General features: G+C 51.5%; 1 protein-coding gene and 1 long non-coding RNA gene across 8 annotated transcripts in view; one reads left to right on the plus strand and one right to left on the minus strand.

Moving 5' to 3' along the window:
• Positions 1-454: 454 nt before the first annotated feature.
• The window catches only part of Rab37 (RAB37, member RAS oncogene family), a 66,792-nt gene continuing 49,068 nt past the window's right edge, over positions 455-18,178 (minus strand). For 2 of the 7 annotated variants that reach the window (XM_060386429.1, XM_060386430.1), the window contains 9 exons: positions 13,920-14,030; positions 5,767-5,877; positions 4,825-4,866; positions 4,258-4,324; positions 4,119-4,171; positions 2,906-2,971; positions 2,300-2,356; positions 2,135-2,211; positions 455-2,010 (listed from right to left, as the gene is read on the minus strand). In XM_060386429.1, coding sequence (XP_060242412.1) covers positions 1,905-2,010; positions 2,135-2,211; positions 2,300-2,356; positions 2,906-2,971; positions 4,119-4,171; positions 4,258-4,324; positions 4,825-4,866; positions 5,767-5,877; positions 13,920-14,030 — 690 coding nt within the window. In that variant the 3' untranslated portion in view covers positions 455-1,904. Of the gene's footprint in view, positions 2,011-2,134; positions 2,212-2,299; positions 2,357-2,905; positions 2,972-4,118; positions 4,172-4,257; positions 4,325-4,824; positions 4,867-5,766; positions 5,878-7,643; positions 7,702-8,488; positions 8,644-13,919; positions 14,031-18,178 lie in introns of those variants that run through there. The other 5 variants (XM_060386432.1, XM_060386433.1, XM_021635207.2 and 2 more) reach the window with 5 other exon arrangements.
• LOC132655098 (uncharacterized) lies at positions 7,433-11,058 on the plus strand. Its single transcript, XR_009592732.1, has 3 exons — positions 7,433-7,858; positions 9,109-9,270; positions 10,946-11,058. It is a non-coding gene; the product is annotated as an uncharacterized LOC132655098 (long non-coding RNA).

The following is an 18,178-nucleotide window of genomic DNA, read 5'->3' on the forward strand; positions in this document are numbered from 1 at the left end:
CCCAATTAGGAACGTGTGGGGCAGAACGTGAAGGCTGAGGCTTCTTGCAGCCCACCTGGAAAACAGGCTGCCTGAGGGCAGATAAATAATAAAAAGGCTTGGCTTTGGCAGCAGCCTTTGGCTAAGGAGAGAGGCCTGGGAGAAACAGCTAGGTGGTCAATCTCAGGAGTCACTACAGAGGGAATGGAGGACTGGTTTTTCTCAACAGAGAAAGAAAAATGACCTGAATTGTGAGATAAGCATTCCAGCTCCCTCTTGCCAGAAGAGATGCTGGCCACATCTGGGGGAGGGTAGTCAGTTAAGGGTGGGGCGAACCTATCAGGACACCAAAGGGTGAGGATGGAATGATTTGGACATTGGGTAACTGTTTCCTACAACGTGCCATGTAACAAACTCTCCAACCTGATCCTTCTTCCTCTGGGAATAAAAGGGGAAAAAAAAAACACTCAGGGTATACTTTCCAAAATACTGCAATTTAATTTTGAAAAACACAAATGCCAGAGGCCCAGAGCTGTGTGACTGGAGCGCCTGCAATCTGCTCAGAGCCCCAGAAGGGAACAAGGCCAGCCCGGGCTCCTCCCTGATCTGCCTGTGAGAGGTCACAGAGAGCTTCCTTATCAACCCAAGTTGAGAGTGCTGACTCTGTTCCGAGAGCAAGATTTCTGCCTTGAAAGCAAATGCAGGGACCTCAAAAGTGTTGGATGCATACATTCTTGGAGCCTCAGTCTGTGCCCAGCCTACAGAGCTGCAGTAAAGGTGCTTGTAGGTCGCAGGTCCACACAGCTCCAGTGTTGTCCTGTGAGGTCAGCTTTGGGGGACACATGGCCTTGGGCCTCCAGGACCTTCTTGCTGCCCCTCTCTGTGCCACAGGCTTCTCCACACACATATTTCCTCATCTTACATCATTTCATCCAGAAATGGACAATTTCCCACCCTTTGCCTGATTTAGCGGAAGAGGGGGAGATAAAACAGTTTGGGCTCTAGCATTGGTCTGAAGTTAAAGGGAGCAGGGAGGAGGAGGACAGAGAGCTAGGGGCTGACGGGGGAAAATGGACTACGTACAGGTTGTTCAGTTTTGCCTCCCACCCATTCTAGGAGCCAGCAAGCTCTTTGTATGGCTCTTACCTCTGCCTTAAATAGCTGTGCTGCTGCACACCTTGTCAAAGGATTGGGAGGGAGGGCTATTTTTTCCTGGCTCTGACCTCTGTTGTCTAGGAACCCAGGCAGACAGAGAAATTCCATGGGATGGTGGGCATCCCCTGTGATGTGAGGTCCAGAGAATAAGAAGTAAGGTTTTCAGGTGCCCACTGTGCTTGTGTGCTGGAGAAAAGGGGGCATACTTCCAGGAGGGGGATTAGGAAAGCCAGAGGTAGCTTAGCAGACCTGGTAACTTTGTTTTCTTACACCCCGCTCCCACCTCCATGTTTATCTTTCCTGAGCCTTTGGGCTAGCTCCCAGCACTAAGGCCTGCCTTATTGGGAAGGGTTATCTCCCGGGAAACTGGAGGAAGAGAAGGCTGGGTTCTCCTTAGCCTCCCTAGCGAGGATGGTGATGGGCTCCCATACCCTAGCAGTGTGGCATCCCCTGGTGCCATGCTGGCACAGTAATACCCTTGCTAGAAGGGATGCCTGGCCGTTTAGAACTTGTCCCCAGAGGGGAAAGGACCACCAGTCCCTACTTTTGGGGGCCACACTGGTGCCGTTTTTAGTATTTGTTTATATAGATAAGATAAAATATAAATATTTTATCCTTCCCGTGATGCAGGGAAGCCAAAGGAACCAGGGTGACAGCTACCTCTGTGGCAGAAGCTGCCCACTGAGCCCCCAGCTCTCTCCTGGTTAGCATGGCAGTTGGAATAACTACATCCCCAAGGCTCTTTGGGCCTCCTCTTAGCCCCCTGGGAGTCATGCAAAGGAGCAGCAGCTGGAGCGCTTCTTCTGGGACTCCACGTAATCTCGGATCTGAAAGCTGGGCTCATCAGGCTGCCTCCCTGCACGATATTTCAGCTCCCTGGAAGAGGAAGAATCGTGAGCTGGGCTGGGAGTGTAGAGCCGGGCATTCCCGGACCCCAACCACTGGCTTTCCAGGTTGTCCCTCCCCTAGCTCAGGCTCCCGTTCCTTGCTCAGCTCTCACTTGGCAATTGCCAGAAAGGCCAACTCCACGTTCATGCCAGTCTTGGCGCTGGTCTCCATGAAGGGAACGCCGTATTCCTGCCGGAGGGGAGAGTATCCTCAGGACCTGCTCCTGGGCTCTCTTACCATTCATCCACCCCATTGACAGTCACCCTGAGACACTTACCCTGGCCAGTGTCTCTCCATCCTCAGAGCGGATCACCCTTTCACTGCTTACATCCGCCTGTCAAGCCCAAGTGGGTCAATCAACTCCTGGGAAGGAAGCCTTGACCCCAGGAAGCCCATCTTTAGCCCCAGGAGCAAGCACTGCCTGCCCTCTTCTGGTAGGCTGAGGGACTGCAGGCAGCTATGATTGGCTCGGGGCCAGCGTTTCTGCCTTGCTCAGGCTGTGTACCTGATGCTGCCCGGCCTGAGCACTTGGGGTGGTGTGTAACTCTAACAAAGGGTGTGGCCACCCAGCTTCATCAGGTGACCGAAGCTGAGTTAAACTCTTTGTATTTAACCCCCGACCTTGATCCAGTCCATAATGATCTGGTGATGGCTGGCAGCAGAGTCACGCATTACCTCTCTGGCAGTAGTTGAGGCTGTTGGTGGGAAGGGGCTACCACTAAAGCTTTGGGGTGGCACAGGCAGAAGCCACAGGGCATGTCTGACTCCCACACTGGGGACCTCAGAGTCCTCTGCAGGAAGGATTTAACTGGCGATGGGGCTGGTGCTGAGGCAGTTCGAGAGAAAGGCCAGAGTGCACTGACTGTACCACAGAACCACTCACCTTGTTGCCTAGCAGCATGATCACCACATCCCTCTGGGCATACTCATGAATCTCTGTGAGCCAGGCCTGTGGGAAAGGGGAAGTTGAGCCAGGCTGAGACCAAGAACCAGGGTGCTTTTTTTTTTTTTTTCCTAGAGTGCTTTGTTGGGATTCTAAAACCACAAAAGGAATGTGATTGGCCATGTGTGGCGACCCAGGGTGATACTCCCTGCACAGAGGCAGGTGGGCAGAATTGGAGGCCAACCTGAGCTACCTATCTAGACCCTGCCTCAAAAATAAAACAACCAGCCAGGCACAGTGGCACATGCCTGTAATCTCAGCACTCAGGGAAGCAGAGGCTGGTGGATCTCTGTGAGTTTGAGGCCAGCCTGATCTACAAAACGAGTCTAGGACAGCCAAGACTACACTGAAAAACCCTGTCTCGAAAAACCAATAAATAAATAAAACAACTCAACAACAACAAACAGGAACTGGAGGTGGTAATGGGGAGGTAGAGATAACTAGGCTTGGCTGGAGATATAATACAGTAAATACTTGCCTTGACTATACACAAGGTTCTGCATTTCACTTCTCTGTATTGCCTTTCTGACCAAAAGGCAATGTGATGTCTGCCACGAGGATAGGATTGGAGACGGCAATACTATATAAGTTTCCATCCTTTTATACCTATCTGTCTTATCCTCTAGATTTGCTTGCAATCTTCAAGGTCTAGAAGCACACGAAGCCTAACAATGTTGTCCACAGAGTCATGCTTGTATTTATCGGTTACTGTCTCTCTAATGGTTTCTTTGTGAGGACACAGTCACTCACTCTGTCTTCCTGAGTTGTAACTTGGCCTGGATACATATGGAGTTTTCTGGGGATGTGGGCTTTCCACTGGATCCCTGTGGATAACTGTCCAGGCTGGAGCTGGGACTGTTCTGAGCATTTTGATATGAAACACACTCATGACTCACAGTCAGGGATGTACAGGCAACACAGGGCACATCAGCCTGCTTGGTTTCCATGCCGCCGTGGCAATGAAATGCCCAGTCACCGCTGAGTGTTTTTCAAAGGTGACAGGCTCTGTATTATTATTATTATTATTATTATTATTATTATTTTATTATTTTACAGAATTGAAGCATTCTGGCCTGCAGGGACCCTGTTCTGGTTGCTCATGGCAGGCAGGGTTGTTGGGGCTGGGGAAGGACCTTGGGAGGGGAAGACATACCCTAATGTTGTCAAAAGACGATCTGTTGGTGATGTCGTACAGCAGGAGCAAGGCTGGAGGGAGAGAGGCAGTAGAGGAGATCAGGGCATCCGCAGAGGTGCTGTGGAGCGGGGAGGGGATGGAGGACAAGGGAGCTTACCTTGAGCATCTCGGTAATAAGCATGGGTTACACTGCGGAAGCGCTCCTGTCCTGCAGTGTCCCAGATCTAGGGAGAGAGAGAGAGAGAGAGAGAGAGAGAGAGAGAGAGAGAGAGAGAAAGGTGGGAAGGAGACAGGGCTAGCTGCTGACTAAAAGGCTCATGCTGTGGTGTGAGAGCCGTCTGCGAGATGTGTGGGTTCTCACGGGCTCCTGAGCATCTGATGACCTCTTAAATGGCGTTTTTGGGGTCTTAAACCTGTTTACCGCTGCTGTTTCCTCTTCTCCAGCCCAGGGGCTGGGGGATGCTTAGAACAGTAGAGACTCGGAGAACTGGAGGGGGAGGGGCAATGAGGGAGGCTAAGCCTAGCTGAAGGCATTTTGAGTCGCCTTTGATAGGAGAAAGGGTGCCTGGGAACTGCTTTTTCTGCAGATATCAAACAAAGAAAAGCAGTTTCCTTTCATGGGCCCCACAGGAAGTTAGCCCAGGCTGTGGGCAGGGCTGTAGGCCTGTGGTTCAGGTTAAGAAGCAAGTGCAAGCCCCTCCCCCACCCCAGCTTCCGCTCTTACCTGAAGCTTCACCCTGGCACCATCCACTGTCACCACCTTGTTCTGAAAGAGAAAACGGCAGAGGGTGGGGAGGGGAGAGAACGCTACCCCACCCCCACCCCCACCCCCAGCTCTGCCAGGATCCTCTCCCCATTTCTCTCCAGGCCTGTAGGTGGTGTGGTGAGCCTGAGACATCTTCAGTCAGTAGAGCCTGGGGGACCTGCTCCAAGGTTCCTCCTTTCATTGTTCTCACAACTTAGCCTGGCAAGGGGAACCTTCAAACCTGACTAGTACCCCGCTGGACCCAGCAGGCAGCAGGGGGTGTGTGGGAGGCTCTGCCCCTTTCCCACTTCAATCTCCGTCTCCCAGAGTTCAACTTTAGAGAGAAGGCACCCATTAGCATCCTGGGCCCTTCAGAGGCCTGACCTGCAGGACCAGCTTTCCTCCAGCCACCCATAATTCTCTCAGTGTAGCCTCAGTACTCCGTCCACTGGGAGAGAGGCAAAGATTCAGCGAGCCCACCTGCAAGGGTTCAGACCCTCCCCTCCGGGATCCTTTGGGATGCGGTACCCAGTGGTCCCACCTGCGCACCGATAAAGATCTTAGAGACCCTAGGGATAGGATGCAGCCTTGAGAACTGTCCCTGAAACCAGCCCTTCAGCTTCTTGGCAATTGCTTCTTGAAGACTGACTTTGACGGTGAAGCCCAGCTCAGATGGCCGTGAGCAAGAGGCTCTCAGAACTTGGACCATGAAATGAGACTGTCTTGTTTGGGGTAGTCTTTAAGAGCAGAGAAGAAGGTGGGCAAGACGCTAACTCTTTTGATCTGGCCATCTTTGTGGTCCCAGTGGGAGTACCTCTGGGGCCTCCCAGGCAGTAAGCCCCAGGAATCAAGGAAAGGAAACCCTTCTTGAGCCTGAGCTGCAACCCAGAACCCTGTAGGAGGAGCCTGCAGCCACCTCACCCTGAAGTCTATGCCGACAGTGGCTATGAAGGTTCCGGACAGGAAGGCCCCGTCTTTGAATTGGATCAGGAAACAGGTTTTGCCAACGCCTGAGTCTCCCAGGAGCATCACCTAGGAGATGGGGGCAGAGGCAGTTAACGGCAACTGGAGAGGAGAAGGGGTCTTCTGGGATTCCAGAGGAGGGTGTATTGGGGAGGGTCAGAGAAAGAGAGAAGGATGGAGGAGGATGCCAGCAGGACAGAGGAACGGTTCCCTCTAGCGCACCTGCCCTGCTGTCGCCCTGCCCCTCTTCCCCATTCTCCTTCCTCAGCCTCCCAGCTTCTCCCTCTGAGCTTCTTGTACTGGCCGGTATCCTTGAGCTGAGCCCCTAGAGTGCTGAGGGGTCGTCAGGGAACCTCACACGTACATTTGCCTGTTGCTGAACAGTGCGGGGATTACTGCTACTCTACTGAGTTCTCAGGTGTGCCCAGGTGGGCTCCCACACGGGGAAAAAGACCTCTCCTCCTGATGGGGAGGGGCATAGCGGTACACGCCCTTCTTCCACTGGGGAGGCGGGGGGGGGGGGCAGATCTCTATGAGTTCTAGGTCTGTGGCTGCTGAGCTCAAGGGCTAGCCAAGGCTAAATAGTGAGACCCTGTCTTAAAAGAGAGGGAGAGAGGAGACTTGATGAATGGGACACTGTCTTTAAATTACTATTGTCTGAGTTTCCTGTCGGGTCGGACATTTATTTGCAAGTGTCTAATGAGGGCTTATGTTCATCATAGGCTTGCAGGAATTAGGGAAGGCTGGAATTTTTTCTGAGGTAGGGGAGACAGTTAGTCTGAAGTTTTAAGCAGAAACCTCCCCCGGGGGGACAAATGGCTGTAAACTGGGTCACTGCCGGAGAACATGGAGGAATGGTGGAGGGCAGCTCTTTGCTTAGTCGTCTTGGAGAATGGACCTGTAGATTCAAAGCTGGATTGTTCCCAACTGTCTGGTTACACTGTTAGTGAGGTTGTAATTATTTGGGGCTCTGAATCTGATGGTGGAGCCCCCCCCCCAAAAAAGCCTCTTTTCCATAGGTATGGAGTTTCGGGATTGGTTAGTTGGCTTCCGTGTAGCAACGTGGGGGTGGGCCTGAGCAGAAGGGATATAAAGCTGAGTTCCTGTATTATAAAAACCATACTGTGTGTTTTGGGGAAATTTTCTTATTTTTCCCTGCATTTTGCCCACCATAATAGGAGAAAAGTGGGGGGGGGGGGTGGAGGAGTGGGGCCCATTCCTTTGAGGCCTTTTTAGCGTTTGTCAGTGACAAGGTTGGTATGCGCTGCTAAGGACTCATGCCATGGGCACTGCTGCCTGGGACCCTAGGCCTCCGCAGGTGCTCCAAGGAGCTTTCCCACCGCACTCCTTTCCCACAGCTAAGGACTCAAGACTGGGACAAGACCTGGCAGGTGGGGGCCAGCTGTTTTGCAGGCACCCCGATGACTCTGGGGCCCCAGCCCTGGAGGGGAGGGAGGGAGGCGAATATGCATGTTTGTGTACTTTACAGATCACAGCTGCCTTGAGCAAACGATGCAGCTGGTCACCCAGCCCGTCAAGTCCACCAAACACAAACAGCTGCTCAGCCTCGCCACCTCCTAGGTAAACAGCTCTGCCGGCTCTTCGGGCAAGGAGGTCAGGAGATCCCCACCGGCAATCAGCAGCTCCCCCTCCCCTGAGGACTTAGAGCCCCATTTCCTGCCACAAGCCCACACAAAGCTCCTATCTCAACGGCTCTGGGTTGGTAGGCTAGCAAACTGGCTTCCCCTGAAACCCTGGGGGTGGGGACCCGAGGCTCCTAGTGAGAGTGAGACTGCTGTTGCGGGAGGAATCAAGACACTGAAAGAGGCAGGTACCGGTACAGACCAGGAATCGGCTCTTCCTGGCGGTGCCCTCACGTATCTCCCCCTAGCCCTGCAGAGAAAGAGTGCAAGTTGCTGGCTGGCTCAGCATCTCTTTTTAGAGTTCCGCGTACTTGCTCGTTATGCCAAGGACACAGAGGAGGGAGGTGAAGACAGACTGGTGTTCATGCTCGCTCACCCCCTTTTCGTAGAGAGCATGTCTGCAGCAGGTATGGACCCCAGAGAGTCGCCTTTACAACTAACTACCAGAGGAGGGAGGGGGGCCACTGTCACTCATTGCCATGCTCTTTCTCAGCTTCTGAAAATTTTCAAGTGGACTTGTGGGCTGGCTACACACAGCTTGTGGGGGAGGGGTTAGGGGGGTCGCTAGCTTACTGTCTGAGAGTATGTCTGGAGGCGGTGGGGAGGAAAAGACTGGGGTTTTGATGCTGAGGACCCAAAACATGGAAAGTGGGTGATCGGTGTCACTTTTTGAGGCTTAGCTCAAAAAGTCATTAACCTTGACATGCCTCCGCGGGCCGGGGATGCCTGTGTCTTCTGCGCCCCTCCAGAGTGTGGCGAGAGAGAACTAGGTTGTTGTCCGCAGGGTGGGGAGTTAAGTCCTGAGCTGCCTTATCCCACGCCCTCCGATGTCAGCTTAGATCCCTGGAGACTGAGATGGGCCCAGAGTTCCCCAGACCCCAGACCCGGCTGACTGGGGAACGACTGAGTCCAGTCTAGACACTTCTAGAGAGGGTCGTCGAGGGGGAGGGGCAGGGTCCTGTGGCAAAGGGCATCGGGAGGGACGTCTCTCAGTGCAGTCCTGGGGGTCCCCAGCCCTGGGCGCAGCGCCCACCCACCTTGCCCGTGAGATCGTAGTTCGGACTGCAGGGCGGGGAGCGCTCAGGGGCCTCATCATCCCCAGCAGTAGCAGCTCCAGGCGTGCCAGTCATGTCCCCGGACAGTCAGAGGTGAGCCGGGCTCGCTGCAGGCGAGGGAAAGCGCGGAGCCGCCCTGCCCCAGGCTCCGCCCGCTCCTCCCTCCCCATCCACCAACCCGCTTGGACCCCCCCCCCATAGGCTCCTCCCTCCGTCCCGCCAACCACTCGACGACGCCTGCTGAAAAGTCTGAGACTTGAGGGTGCACGCCGCGGGGACTGGCAGCCCCCCTGAGAGACATTAGCCTAGCGGAATGAGTCCTGGTTCAGGACCAGTCTGCTAAGGTCGCAGAGGCGGGGTTAGGTTGCCATTGAGGCCGCTGACCCGGAGACCCGGCTGGCAGCGGAAGGCGTGCTTGGTTTCCTACTGCAGCTATGCAGCGTGGCCAGCAGGCGGCGCCCGAGCTCCAGCCAACGGAAGGTCCCGAACTGCAGGCTGGAGGCGGCGGATGCCCCCCAACAGCTGGCTGCGTTTTGAGGCTGGCGCCCAAGCAGGTGTTTTCACTCAGCTCCAGCTCACTTGAGTCTACTTTTGTTCAACAGCACTCACCTTGGAGCGCACTGGCTGTGTGTGCCGTCTGGAGAGCTCCTGGGCGGTGTATCCTCTCAGATTTGTTGGTTTAAGCCCCCAATATCCCACCATGGGAACGTGGGCTTTTGAAGTCCGTCTTTCCAAGGGGACAAGATAGGGCCCGCGTTACTCAGGTGAGGCCTAGGCCTGGCCAACAAGTGTGTGCCGCATATTCGTGAATGAAGCCGTTTTGAGGAGTTTCCAGCACAGCCCAGGAACCCTGCAGCTCCTGGTGACAGTGGGTGTGGAGAATCCGGGGTTGCTCATAAACAGAGCTCCGTGGCTTGTGGGCCAACCTTTCGATTACCCCGATCCCCACGTTGTATAGACGGGAACAGGAGGGGGGCCTGGGTGGAGGGTGGAGGAAGGGGTGTCGGCCCCTAAACTTTTTGGGTGAGGGCAGCGAGGAGGAAGGGCAAGGCTGACTTTGGGGTGACTGCAGACCTGGGCACCGCTGTGTGCACCAGCAGGAGCTGTTTCATGACCGCTAATAGGAGGGCCTAGGACAGGATGGAGGTGACCCTGTCAAGGTGGGACTTGGGGAGGGGGAGTAGCTTGACCCTTGCTCACCTTCCAATGAAAGTCAGTATTATGGGTAACATTGTGCCCCTCCCCCCAGATACGCTGAAGCCCCAGGCACTGGTACCCCAGAATGTGACCTTCCTTGGCAACAGGAACATTACAGATGTGAATTAGAATCGGGTCATACTGAAATAGGGGCCGTGGGCTGATTAATATTGGCCATCAACTTGGCAGGCCCTGGAATCATCTGGGAGATTCACCCAGCCTGTGGGTGTTCCTGTGAGCGATTATCCTGATTAGGCTAGCTGAGGTGGGAGACCCACTCTTGAGGAGGGCGGCATGAGAGGAAGCAGCTGAGCACAGACCCTCATCGCTCTCAGCTGAGTGGCTGCAATGTGACCAGCTACCTCAAGCTCCCGCTGCTGGGACTCCCGGCCTTCATAGGCTACAGCCCCCAAATTTCCTTTCTTAATAAGTCGTTTGTGTCAGCGTATTTTATTACACTAACAGGAAAAGTGAGGCAAGCCCCTGATCCAGTGTGACTGTTAGAGAAAGGACGTAGAGCAAATGGGGAGAGGACAGCCTTGTGAAGACAGAGGCAGGGACAGGAATATTTGGCAGCTCCAAGGAGCATGAAGGATGCCTGGAGCTAACGGAAGCTGGGGAGAGGTAGGGAGAATTCGACTTTCCAGTTCCACCTCAACAGTGTTGCAAAATTTACCCCGCAAAGCCTTCCGCTGTCCATCTCCCATCATCTCACCATTGCCTGTTAATGTCTAAACTCCTCGTATTCTGCTCAAGGCAGCACACAATTGACGCCAGTGGCTCTCAACGTGCATTTGGTGTGTGTAAAAGCCAGCAGAGCTGCTCCAGTACGATCAGAAGAGGGACACAGGGTCTGCATTTTGACATGACCTGAGAGCTTTGCTGCAAGTGATCTATGCAACACAGTTTGCAAAAAAAAAAAAAAAAAAAAAAAAAAGAGTGTCGACTTTTTTTGCTCCTGCCTCTACCCTAGTCCCCCCTCTGGGCCCTGCAGTCACTGGAGAGTCTTGGGAAAATAAAGGTGGGTTGTAACAAGGAAGATCAGACTAGCAGTGGCTTGGTCGGAAAGGTTAACGCGTTACAGTTTGAGTAGGAAATGTCCTTGTGTATGTTTCTTTTTAGAAAATGCTCAGTCCCCAGCCAGTGGCATTAGTTTGGGAGATGGTGAGACCTTGCTGGAGAAAGTAGGTCACAGGTTTAAAAGTTGTACTCGATATCTCTTTCTGTTTCCCATCTGCCAAGAGGTTAGTAACCCTGATGTTCCGTTCCGGGATGAGCCCAGAATCAACAGAGCCAAGGACCACAACAGAAGAAGCCACGAAACTGTGAATCAAAATAAACCTTTCTTCAAGGTGCTTTTGACAGTTTTTTTTTTTTTTTTTTTTTTTTTTTACTAAAGTGATGAAAAATCTAATGTATAAAATTGGTACCAGGAGTGGGGCTGCTACTGTGACTGACTTAACTGTGAGGGTCTTTGTCTTTGGAATTGGTTTGCTGGAAGAATTTGGAAGTTTGGAGATGTGAGCTAGCAAAGGCTCTAGAATGCTATAAACTGACCTCAATAGGTGATTTGGTTTGAGTTCGGAAGACCAAAATGATGACAAAAACAAATGTGGACAATGAAGATGGTACTCATGAGGTTTCAGATAGGAACAAGGATTTTTTTTTTTTGAGGGATTGGGCTAGGAGCCATTCATGTTATAATCTTGCAAAGAACTTTTTTTAAAAAAACATTTTCCTGAGCTGTCAGACTTGGTAGGGGCTGTGTTAAAAAGCATTAAAAAGCAGGAGACTAATTAACCTAGCGGAGGAAGTTTTGAGGCAGTTCAATATTCAGGTTATAGCTGCTTTTAGCAAGGTTTATAGTGAGTCTCAAGAGCAAAAGATTGAACAGAAAGTCTTGAAAAACCTGCCGTTTGGTGCAAAATAGGCACTAACGAAGGTAGGGCTCCCGAAGAGACTGGCACCATTTAAAAGAAGTCGAGGGGTTTGCATCAGAACCTTAGAAAAGACGAAACTCTGACTGACATCTCTATGAATTCCATTGAAGTCAGCACCTCAGTAAACCTGGCAACAGGCTCTGCATTCAGTGAGACAGGGCTTGTGACAGAGAATCTGGGGAAAGCCAGAATTTGAGAGGTGTCATCTCCATGCCTGAGAGGCCATAGCCTTGACATTTTCTCAGTGAAGGCAAGTCCATTTTGTGTCCCCCTTCCCTGTCTTCATGTCTAGGCTGCACCCAGCCTCCTGAGCAGGGTCAGCAGGAGGTTGGTGGCCCCTTCTGCTTCAGCTATCATCACTCTGGTTTTCAGGCCCAGGCCCAGGCCCAGAGCACTTCCAAATTACCCTAAGTTCCTTTTTTAAAACCTCACAGTTGTGTCTTCAGATGGCTCACTGGTTAAGAGCATTAGCTGCTCTTCCAGAGGACTTGGGGTCAACTCCCAGAACCCACTTGGCAATTCACAACTGTAACTAGAGCTCCAGGGGATCAATGCCTTCCTGGTCTCCATGGGCCCTAGGCACACAGACACACATGCAGGCAAAACATCCATGCACTTAGAGAATAATAATAAAAATATCGCACTGAGTGATAGGTCAATAAGCAAGGATCTTATAGCCAGTATCTCTAGGGGCCGGTATTTGAAGAACACCCAATGTCCTTCAGCATCCTTACCCAGAAGGATGTGGGAGACTTGCTGCTGTGAACGATCCAGCTCTTTTGGGCAGGGCATGGACCAGGAGGGAGTGGAGGGTCCCTGGCACTAAACAGAGCAGAAATAAAGGGAAGGGGCATCGTCCCAATCGAGCTTTGGCTAGACCCCATCACTTTTCCTCCCAGGTGATTAACCTGCCTGCTGTTGCTGGCTGGACTTGGGTCCCAGCTGTGGAGTATGGCTGTGCTTGTTTGTGGCTCAAGGTCCCGGTCTTGACCCAAGTGTCCCCAGGCTCAAGCTTCATTCAAGCTGCCAACTGTCTGTACGATGTCCTGGGCTAAGAACAGTTGAGGATGAAGAAGGCTGCCCCGAGGCTAGCAGGGAACTTCTCTCACCCCGAATGGGCTGCTTGGATTTCTTAGTCTGACTAAAGTCATTCTTCTTACCCACAGATTTGCCTTAGTTTTCTTGCCAAAACTAGTAGCCGAGTTCAGAGACAATACCATACGGGTTGTTGGGGGTGTGTATCAGAATTTTCAGACCCAAGAGCACCTATGCTCTGCTCTCCAAGTCAGGTGCAAGGATAGGTGAAAAGATGGGGGAGGGGAGAGCAGGCACCTCACTTCCAGACAGGCTGACCTAAGGCCTCAGGGTCTGTCCAAATAGCCTTGGCCATCTGGGACTCGGCCCTACCTTGTTCCGACTTTCTCCTGGAGAAGACTTCGGCTCACTCATCCTAGTTTCGAGAGCACTTGGGTGCTGATGTTTTGGGGGGGGGTTCTGGGGTAGGCAGCTCACAGGCTGGCCAACTCTCCCTTCCTGCTCACCTTCTGGGCAGTCACATATAGCCATGTTCAGGCTGGACCCTTGTCTTTCTCCCTCCAACCTCTTGGAAAAGCCCATTTTGGGGCTTCTCACCAGTGTAGATGCTGGGTCCCAGCCCTAAACTCCACACTGTCCAAGATGTGATGCTTCTCCCCCAGTCTCTGAAGTGCTAGGGTTCTGGAGACCCAGCAGTATGAAAGATGGGGAAAGCCCACGGAAGGCCTTTCTGAGAGTTCAAGGGGGATCAGAGAGTATCTGCAGGCATGAGGAAGTCAGAGAGGTGAGGGTGTATGGCAGAGCAGGCTGCTAGCCTGTGGAGAACTGTGGGGAAAGGAGCCTGACTCCAGTCTCTTATTGGATGCCCACCCAGCCACCCACGTCCTGGTGCTGTGTCCCAGGAGAGAGCAAGAGCTAAAAGCCAGACATCAGACCCATGTGGCCATGCCTTTTGCACATTCTGTATTGTCATTTCTTAACCCTTCCAGATTCTTTTTTTGCCATGGTGTTGACCTGAGTACCTATATCCAGATACCCCTGTTTCGTTGGTCTTTAGACTCAGAGTGGAATGGAGCCTCAGGCTGACACCCCACCCCATGCAGTCTCCATCAACTATGTCTTGAGATAGTCTGTTTACTCAGATTCTTCTAATGGTCTCCCATGAGCACCTGCCTATCTCTGGCTGGTACCCCGACGAACACACTGGGGCTCCAGAGCTGGCAGGGCCGGTGAGTACTCACTGTGAATCCGATGCCCACGGTGGCTGAGAAGGAGCCGGGGATGAACTTTCCCTGGTCGAACTGAACCAGTAGAGACGTCTTCCCAACACCGCTGTCGCCAACCAGGATGGTCTGAAAGCAGCGACACAGATGGGGTGAGGGTTACAGGAGGGAGGGGATTCTTTCTGAACTCTCTCACACACACAGTACACAAACAGCACACACAAGTATAAAACACCAACACACACATCTATACAGTACACAGAGATATAAGGACAGTCAAATACAGAGATATATAACACACAAGTACATATGTAGAAATATATGTACCAATAAAAAAAGCACACAGATAGGGCTGACAAGATGGCTCAGCAGGTAAAGGTGACTGCTACTGAGTCCAATCCCTGATACCTAGCTGGTAGAAGGAAAGACTCTAGCAAGATGACATTTGACCTCCACACCTACACTGTGCCATGTGCCCCATCCTTGGTAATACACACAAAACCCTGCAGATAAATGCATACCTACTGTTCAGATAGAGGCACTTAGACCTAGATGTACACACATGTACACACATACACACACATACACACACACACACACACACACTCCTCTGGATTTTTATTGAAGGGGATAGAGGAAAACTATCCCAAACCAAGTTCATGAGCACTTGAGATAACCTCAGAACATGCCATACAGATTCCCTCCCATCCCCAGGATCATCTGATCTGGGGGCCCTGCTGCTCTGCTCTGTCCATCATTGCTGTGTTTGCACTGGGGTCACATGGCCGATGGACAATCCTGAGGCAAAGGCAGAGAGCATGGCAGGGACACTTTGTCTGGCCTGTTCCTAGGGGACACTAGACTCCTCTAACAGCTGACTTCAGCTCAAGGGCCGCTGTCGCTGGGATTCTGACCTGTGCCAGAGCTGGACCCTCACTCCCCTGGCTTCCTGGCTACCTACCTCATAAAGCCATTTCCCCCAATAAAAGTCCTTGCACGTTTTTGGTGTCTGCTCCTTGGAAGACCAGATGACGTGATGGATCTCCCATGTGTGCTAGTCCAGAAAGACCCAGGTGTGGAGAGTAAGATCAGGATGCCTAGGTCGAGCCTTGGGAATATTTCACAGCTGACCCTGGAACATACCCTCTCAGAAAGAGGAGGATTTTGGGAAACAGGACCAAAGGTCACTCTCCCCTGGGATGTCGGTACTGAGAGGAAGCAGGATGGCAACCAGCCTGAAAACGTGGGCAAAATGTCTCAAAGGGAACCGGTCATAAGCCATAGGACAGAAGCACCCAGGAGCCACAGGCAGGGCTGTCAGTGCAGGAACGGAGGGATGAGAAAACAACAGCCTCGGTTTCCAGGTGGGCAGTAGCCTGTTTCTAAAGACAACTGATGGAGGCTGTTGGAAGGCTCAGAGAGGCAAACTTCATCTGCATTCACAAAGATACAAAAGAGACTACAGGGCCTCTTGGGGTCAGGTCCATGTGTGCACCCCAGCCACTTTGGGGCTCTGGCTGGCTTGGAAGGGAATCAATATCAGAGTAGGTTGAACATGACATCGTCTGAGGAATGTTGCCTTTGGAATTCTCCTGACTACGGCTCTTCAACTTCTACCTCCCAAATGAAACTCAGCTGGGCTTTCATTTCCTCCTGGATTAAAGAGCACCATTCACTTGCTATAAATGGTGGCCTTGTTAATTTGCATCTCAAATTGAACTTCCCCAGGCTTCAAGATGTCCTTCCTAGAGAGAACAGTCTAGAAGAGCCCGCAGGCCCCGGCTCAGTTCCTAGAGGACATCGCAGACCCAATCCTTTCTTCTTGTGCCCCTTCTCTTTTACAGGCTGAAGAGGCCCGTGTCTTTCTTCCCTCACCGTGACAGCAGTCCTGTCTTGGGAACCTCTGTGGACTTAATGGGGACGGAAAGAGTTCAGCTCTTTAGACCCAGGCCTGAACCCAGGCCTGGAGCAGGGCCTGCTCTCAGTTGTCCTTTTATCGTCTGAAATTCACTGACAGGCCCGGAGAGGCGGCTCAGTAATTGAAAGCACTTCCTGCTCTTGCAGAGGACCCAGGTCTGGTTCCCAGCACCCACAAGGCTGCTCACAACCACCCATAGCTCTAGTTCCAAGGGATGCGCTGCCCTTTTCTGGTCCCCATAGGCACCAGGCACACACGTGGTGCACACATACATGCAAACAAAATAACATAAAGTAAAATAAACTTCCTAAAAAGATACACTAACAACTGTGCTGAGAGATTTTAACATTTTTTAAAAGTGTCTCCTTATGTAGCTATGTCCTAGAACAAATGATGTAGACCAGGTTGGCCTCAAGCTTTTAGGGGTTCTTCTGGTTCCAACTCCTGAGTGCTGGGGTGACAGACATGTGCTCATCCTGCCTGGTTGTCAATAATTTTTTTTTTCCTTTTAATCTGGGCAGTCATAGAGAGAGCTGTGAGCTGGTCAACAACAAGCATTGCTGATTACTTTTTCTTAAACCCAGAACCTTCCTCATACCTGCTTATTGTCTAGATAAAAAGTTATTACAGCTCAGCGGTGGTTGCACATAATTTTAATCCCAGCAGAGGAGGCAGAGGCAGGAGGATCTCTGTGAGTTAAGGGCAAGCCTGGTCTATAAAGTGAGTTACAGGACAGCCAGGGCTACACAGAGAAACACTCATGAAAAATAAAATAAAAATGTTATTACACTTTATCTATCTATCTATCTATCTATCTATCTATCTATCTATCTATCTATCTATCTATCTATCTATCTAGTATGTGTGTGTATTGTGTACCTGAACATACTGTGGTTTGTGTGTGTGGAGGTCACATAACAACTAGAAGGGGCTGCTTTTCTTCTTCCAGCATGTGGCTTCCATCTCTCCTTCTGCCATGTTGTTCCCTGAAGTTGAACTCAGCGTGTCAGGCACAGCAGCACCTTTATCAGCTGAACCATCTCTCTGGCCCTTATTGTTCAGATTATTTTTTTGAGACAGGTTTGTCTTTGGCTATCCTTGACTTGCTTTGTGGACCAGGCTGGCCTCGAACTCACAGAGATCTGTCTGCCTCTGCCTCCCTGAACGCTGGGATTATAGGCATGTGCTACCACTCCCAGCTTGCCCAGATTTTTTAATGTGATTTCTTTCTTCCAGAGTACTTCTGAAAAGTCAATTAATTATTTAGTTAAGTTGATGAAGCTGGGCCAGCAAGATGACTCAATGGGTAAAGCCTTGCAAACCTGGGAAACGAAGTTTGATCCCTGGAACCCACAAAATGGTTGAAAGAGAACTGACTCTGTCCTTTGATGTCCACACATGTGCCTGAACACACACACACACACACACACACACTATACTCATACACACATAATACTAGTAAATAATTAAAAAGTTAATGACTCCTGGTTCTGGCTCAAACCTCTGTGTCAACTGTCTGCACTTCCTCTATTTCCTTCTCATCTGCTTAGAGAAAGCGTCTCCTGTGTCTCAGGTGGGCTGGGTTGCTTTTCTTAAGTCATTTTATTAATGTCTGCCTTTGTGTCTCCCCATTTACAAAGGGGATAGGAGGATAGGAGGTAGTTTATAGCAGACCCACATGTGCCAAAGGGTGGTTAAAGATAGTGTCTGAGAAAGGGCACAGGGCACAGGGCACAGGGCACAGAGGAAAGGAGAGAGAAAGGGGGAGGGAGGGAGGGAGGGAGGGAAGGAGGGAAATGAAGAGGGGGAGAGGAAGAGAGAGAGAGGGGAGAGAGAGAGAGAGAAAGAGAGAGAGATCCAGGATTAGGGAACCATCACTGCATTTGAACATTTGGTTTTACCTCCCTGGGTGTCAAGATGAAATGGGGAACCAGATAGGTTTCTCTGGTATTTGTATGACAAAGTCTGTTTGAGCAATGACCATTCTCTCCAGACATGTGACGGTAAAAGTCATCCTCAGTGATAAAATGAGCGACAGCCTTTTTTTAGGAGATGCAAAGGTGCTTTTACAGCTCCTGGGGGTCACACTCTTGCTAAGGCAGGAGCCCCACAGTATACCACAGTGCAATGGCAGCCTCCCTGTGCCCTGTGCCAACACTGAGCGCTGCTTTCCTGGACTCCGTCACTCAGTGTCAGTTTTTAGAAACTAGGTGAGTGAGTGGCTCTCTTGGCTCCTAAAGTGACTTTGAATGATCTCCTTAACCAGACAAGAGTTCAGATGCCATCAAGATCAATTCATCTGGAGCCCGGATGTGGCTCAGTGGTAGAATGCTTGCCTAACATGCAGGAAGCTCTTAGT

This window comes from Meriones unguiculatus, chromosome 7 (genome assembly GCF_030254825.1).
Source record: "Meriones unguiculatus strain TT.TT164.6M chromosome 7, Bangor_MerUng_6.1, whole genome shotgun sequence".
NCBI classification, from domain to species: Eukaryota; Metazoa; Chordata; class Mammalia; order Rodentia; family Muridae; genus Meriones; species Meriones unguiculatus.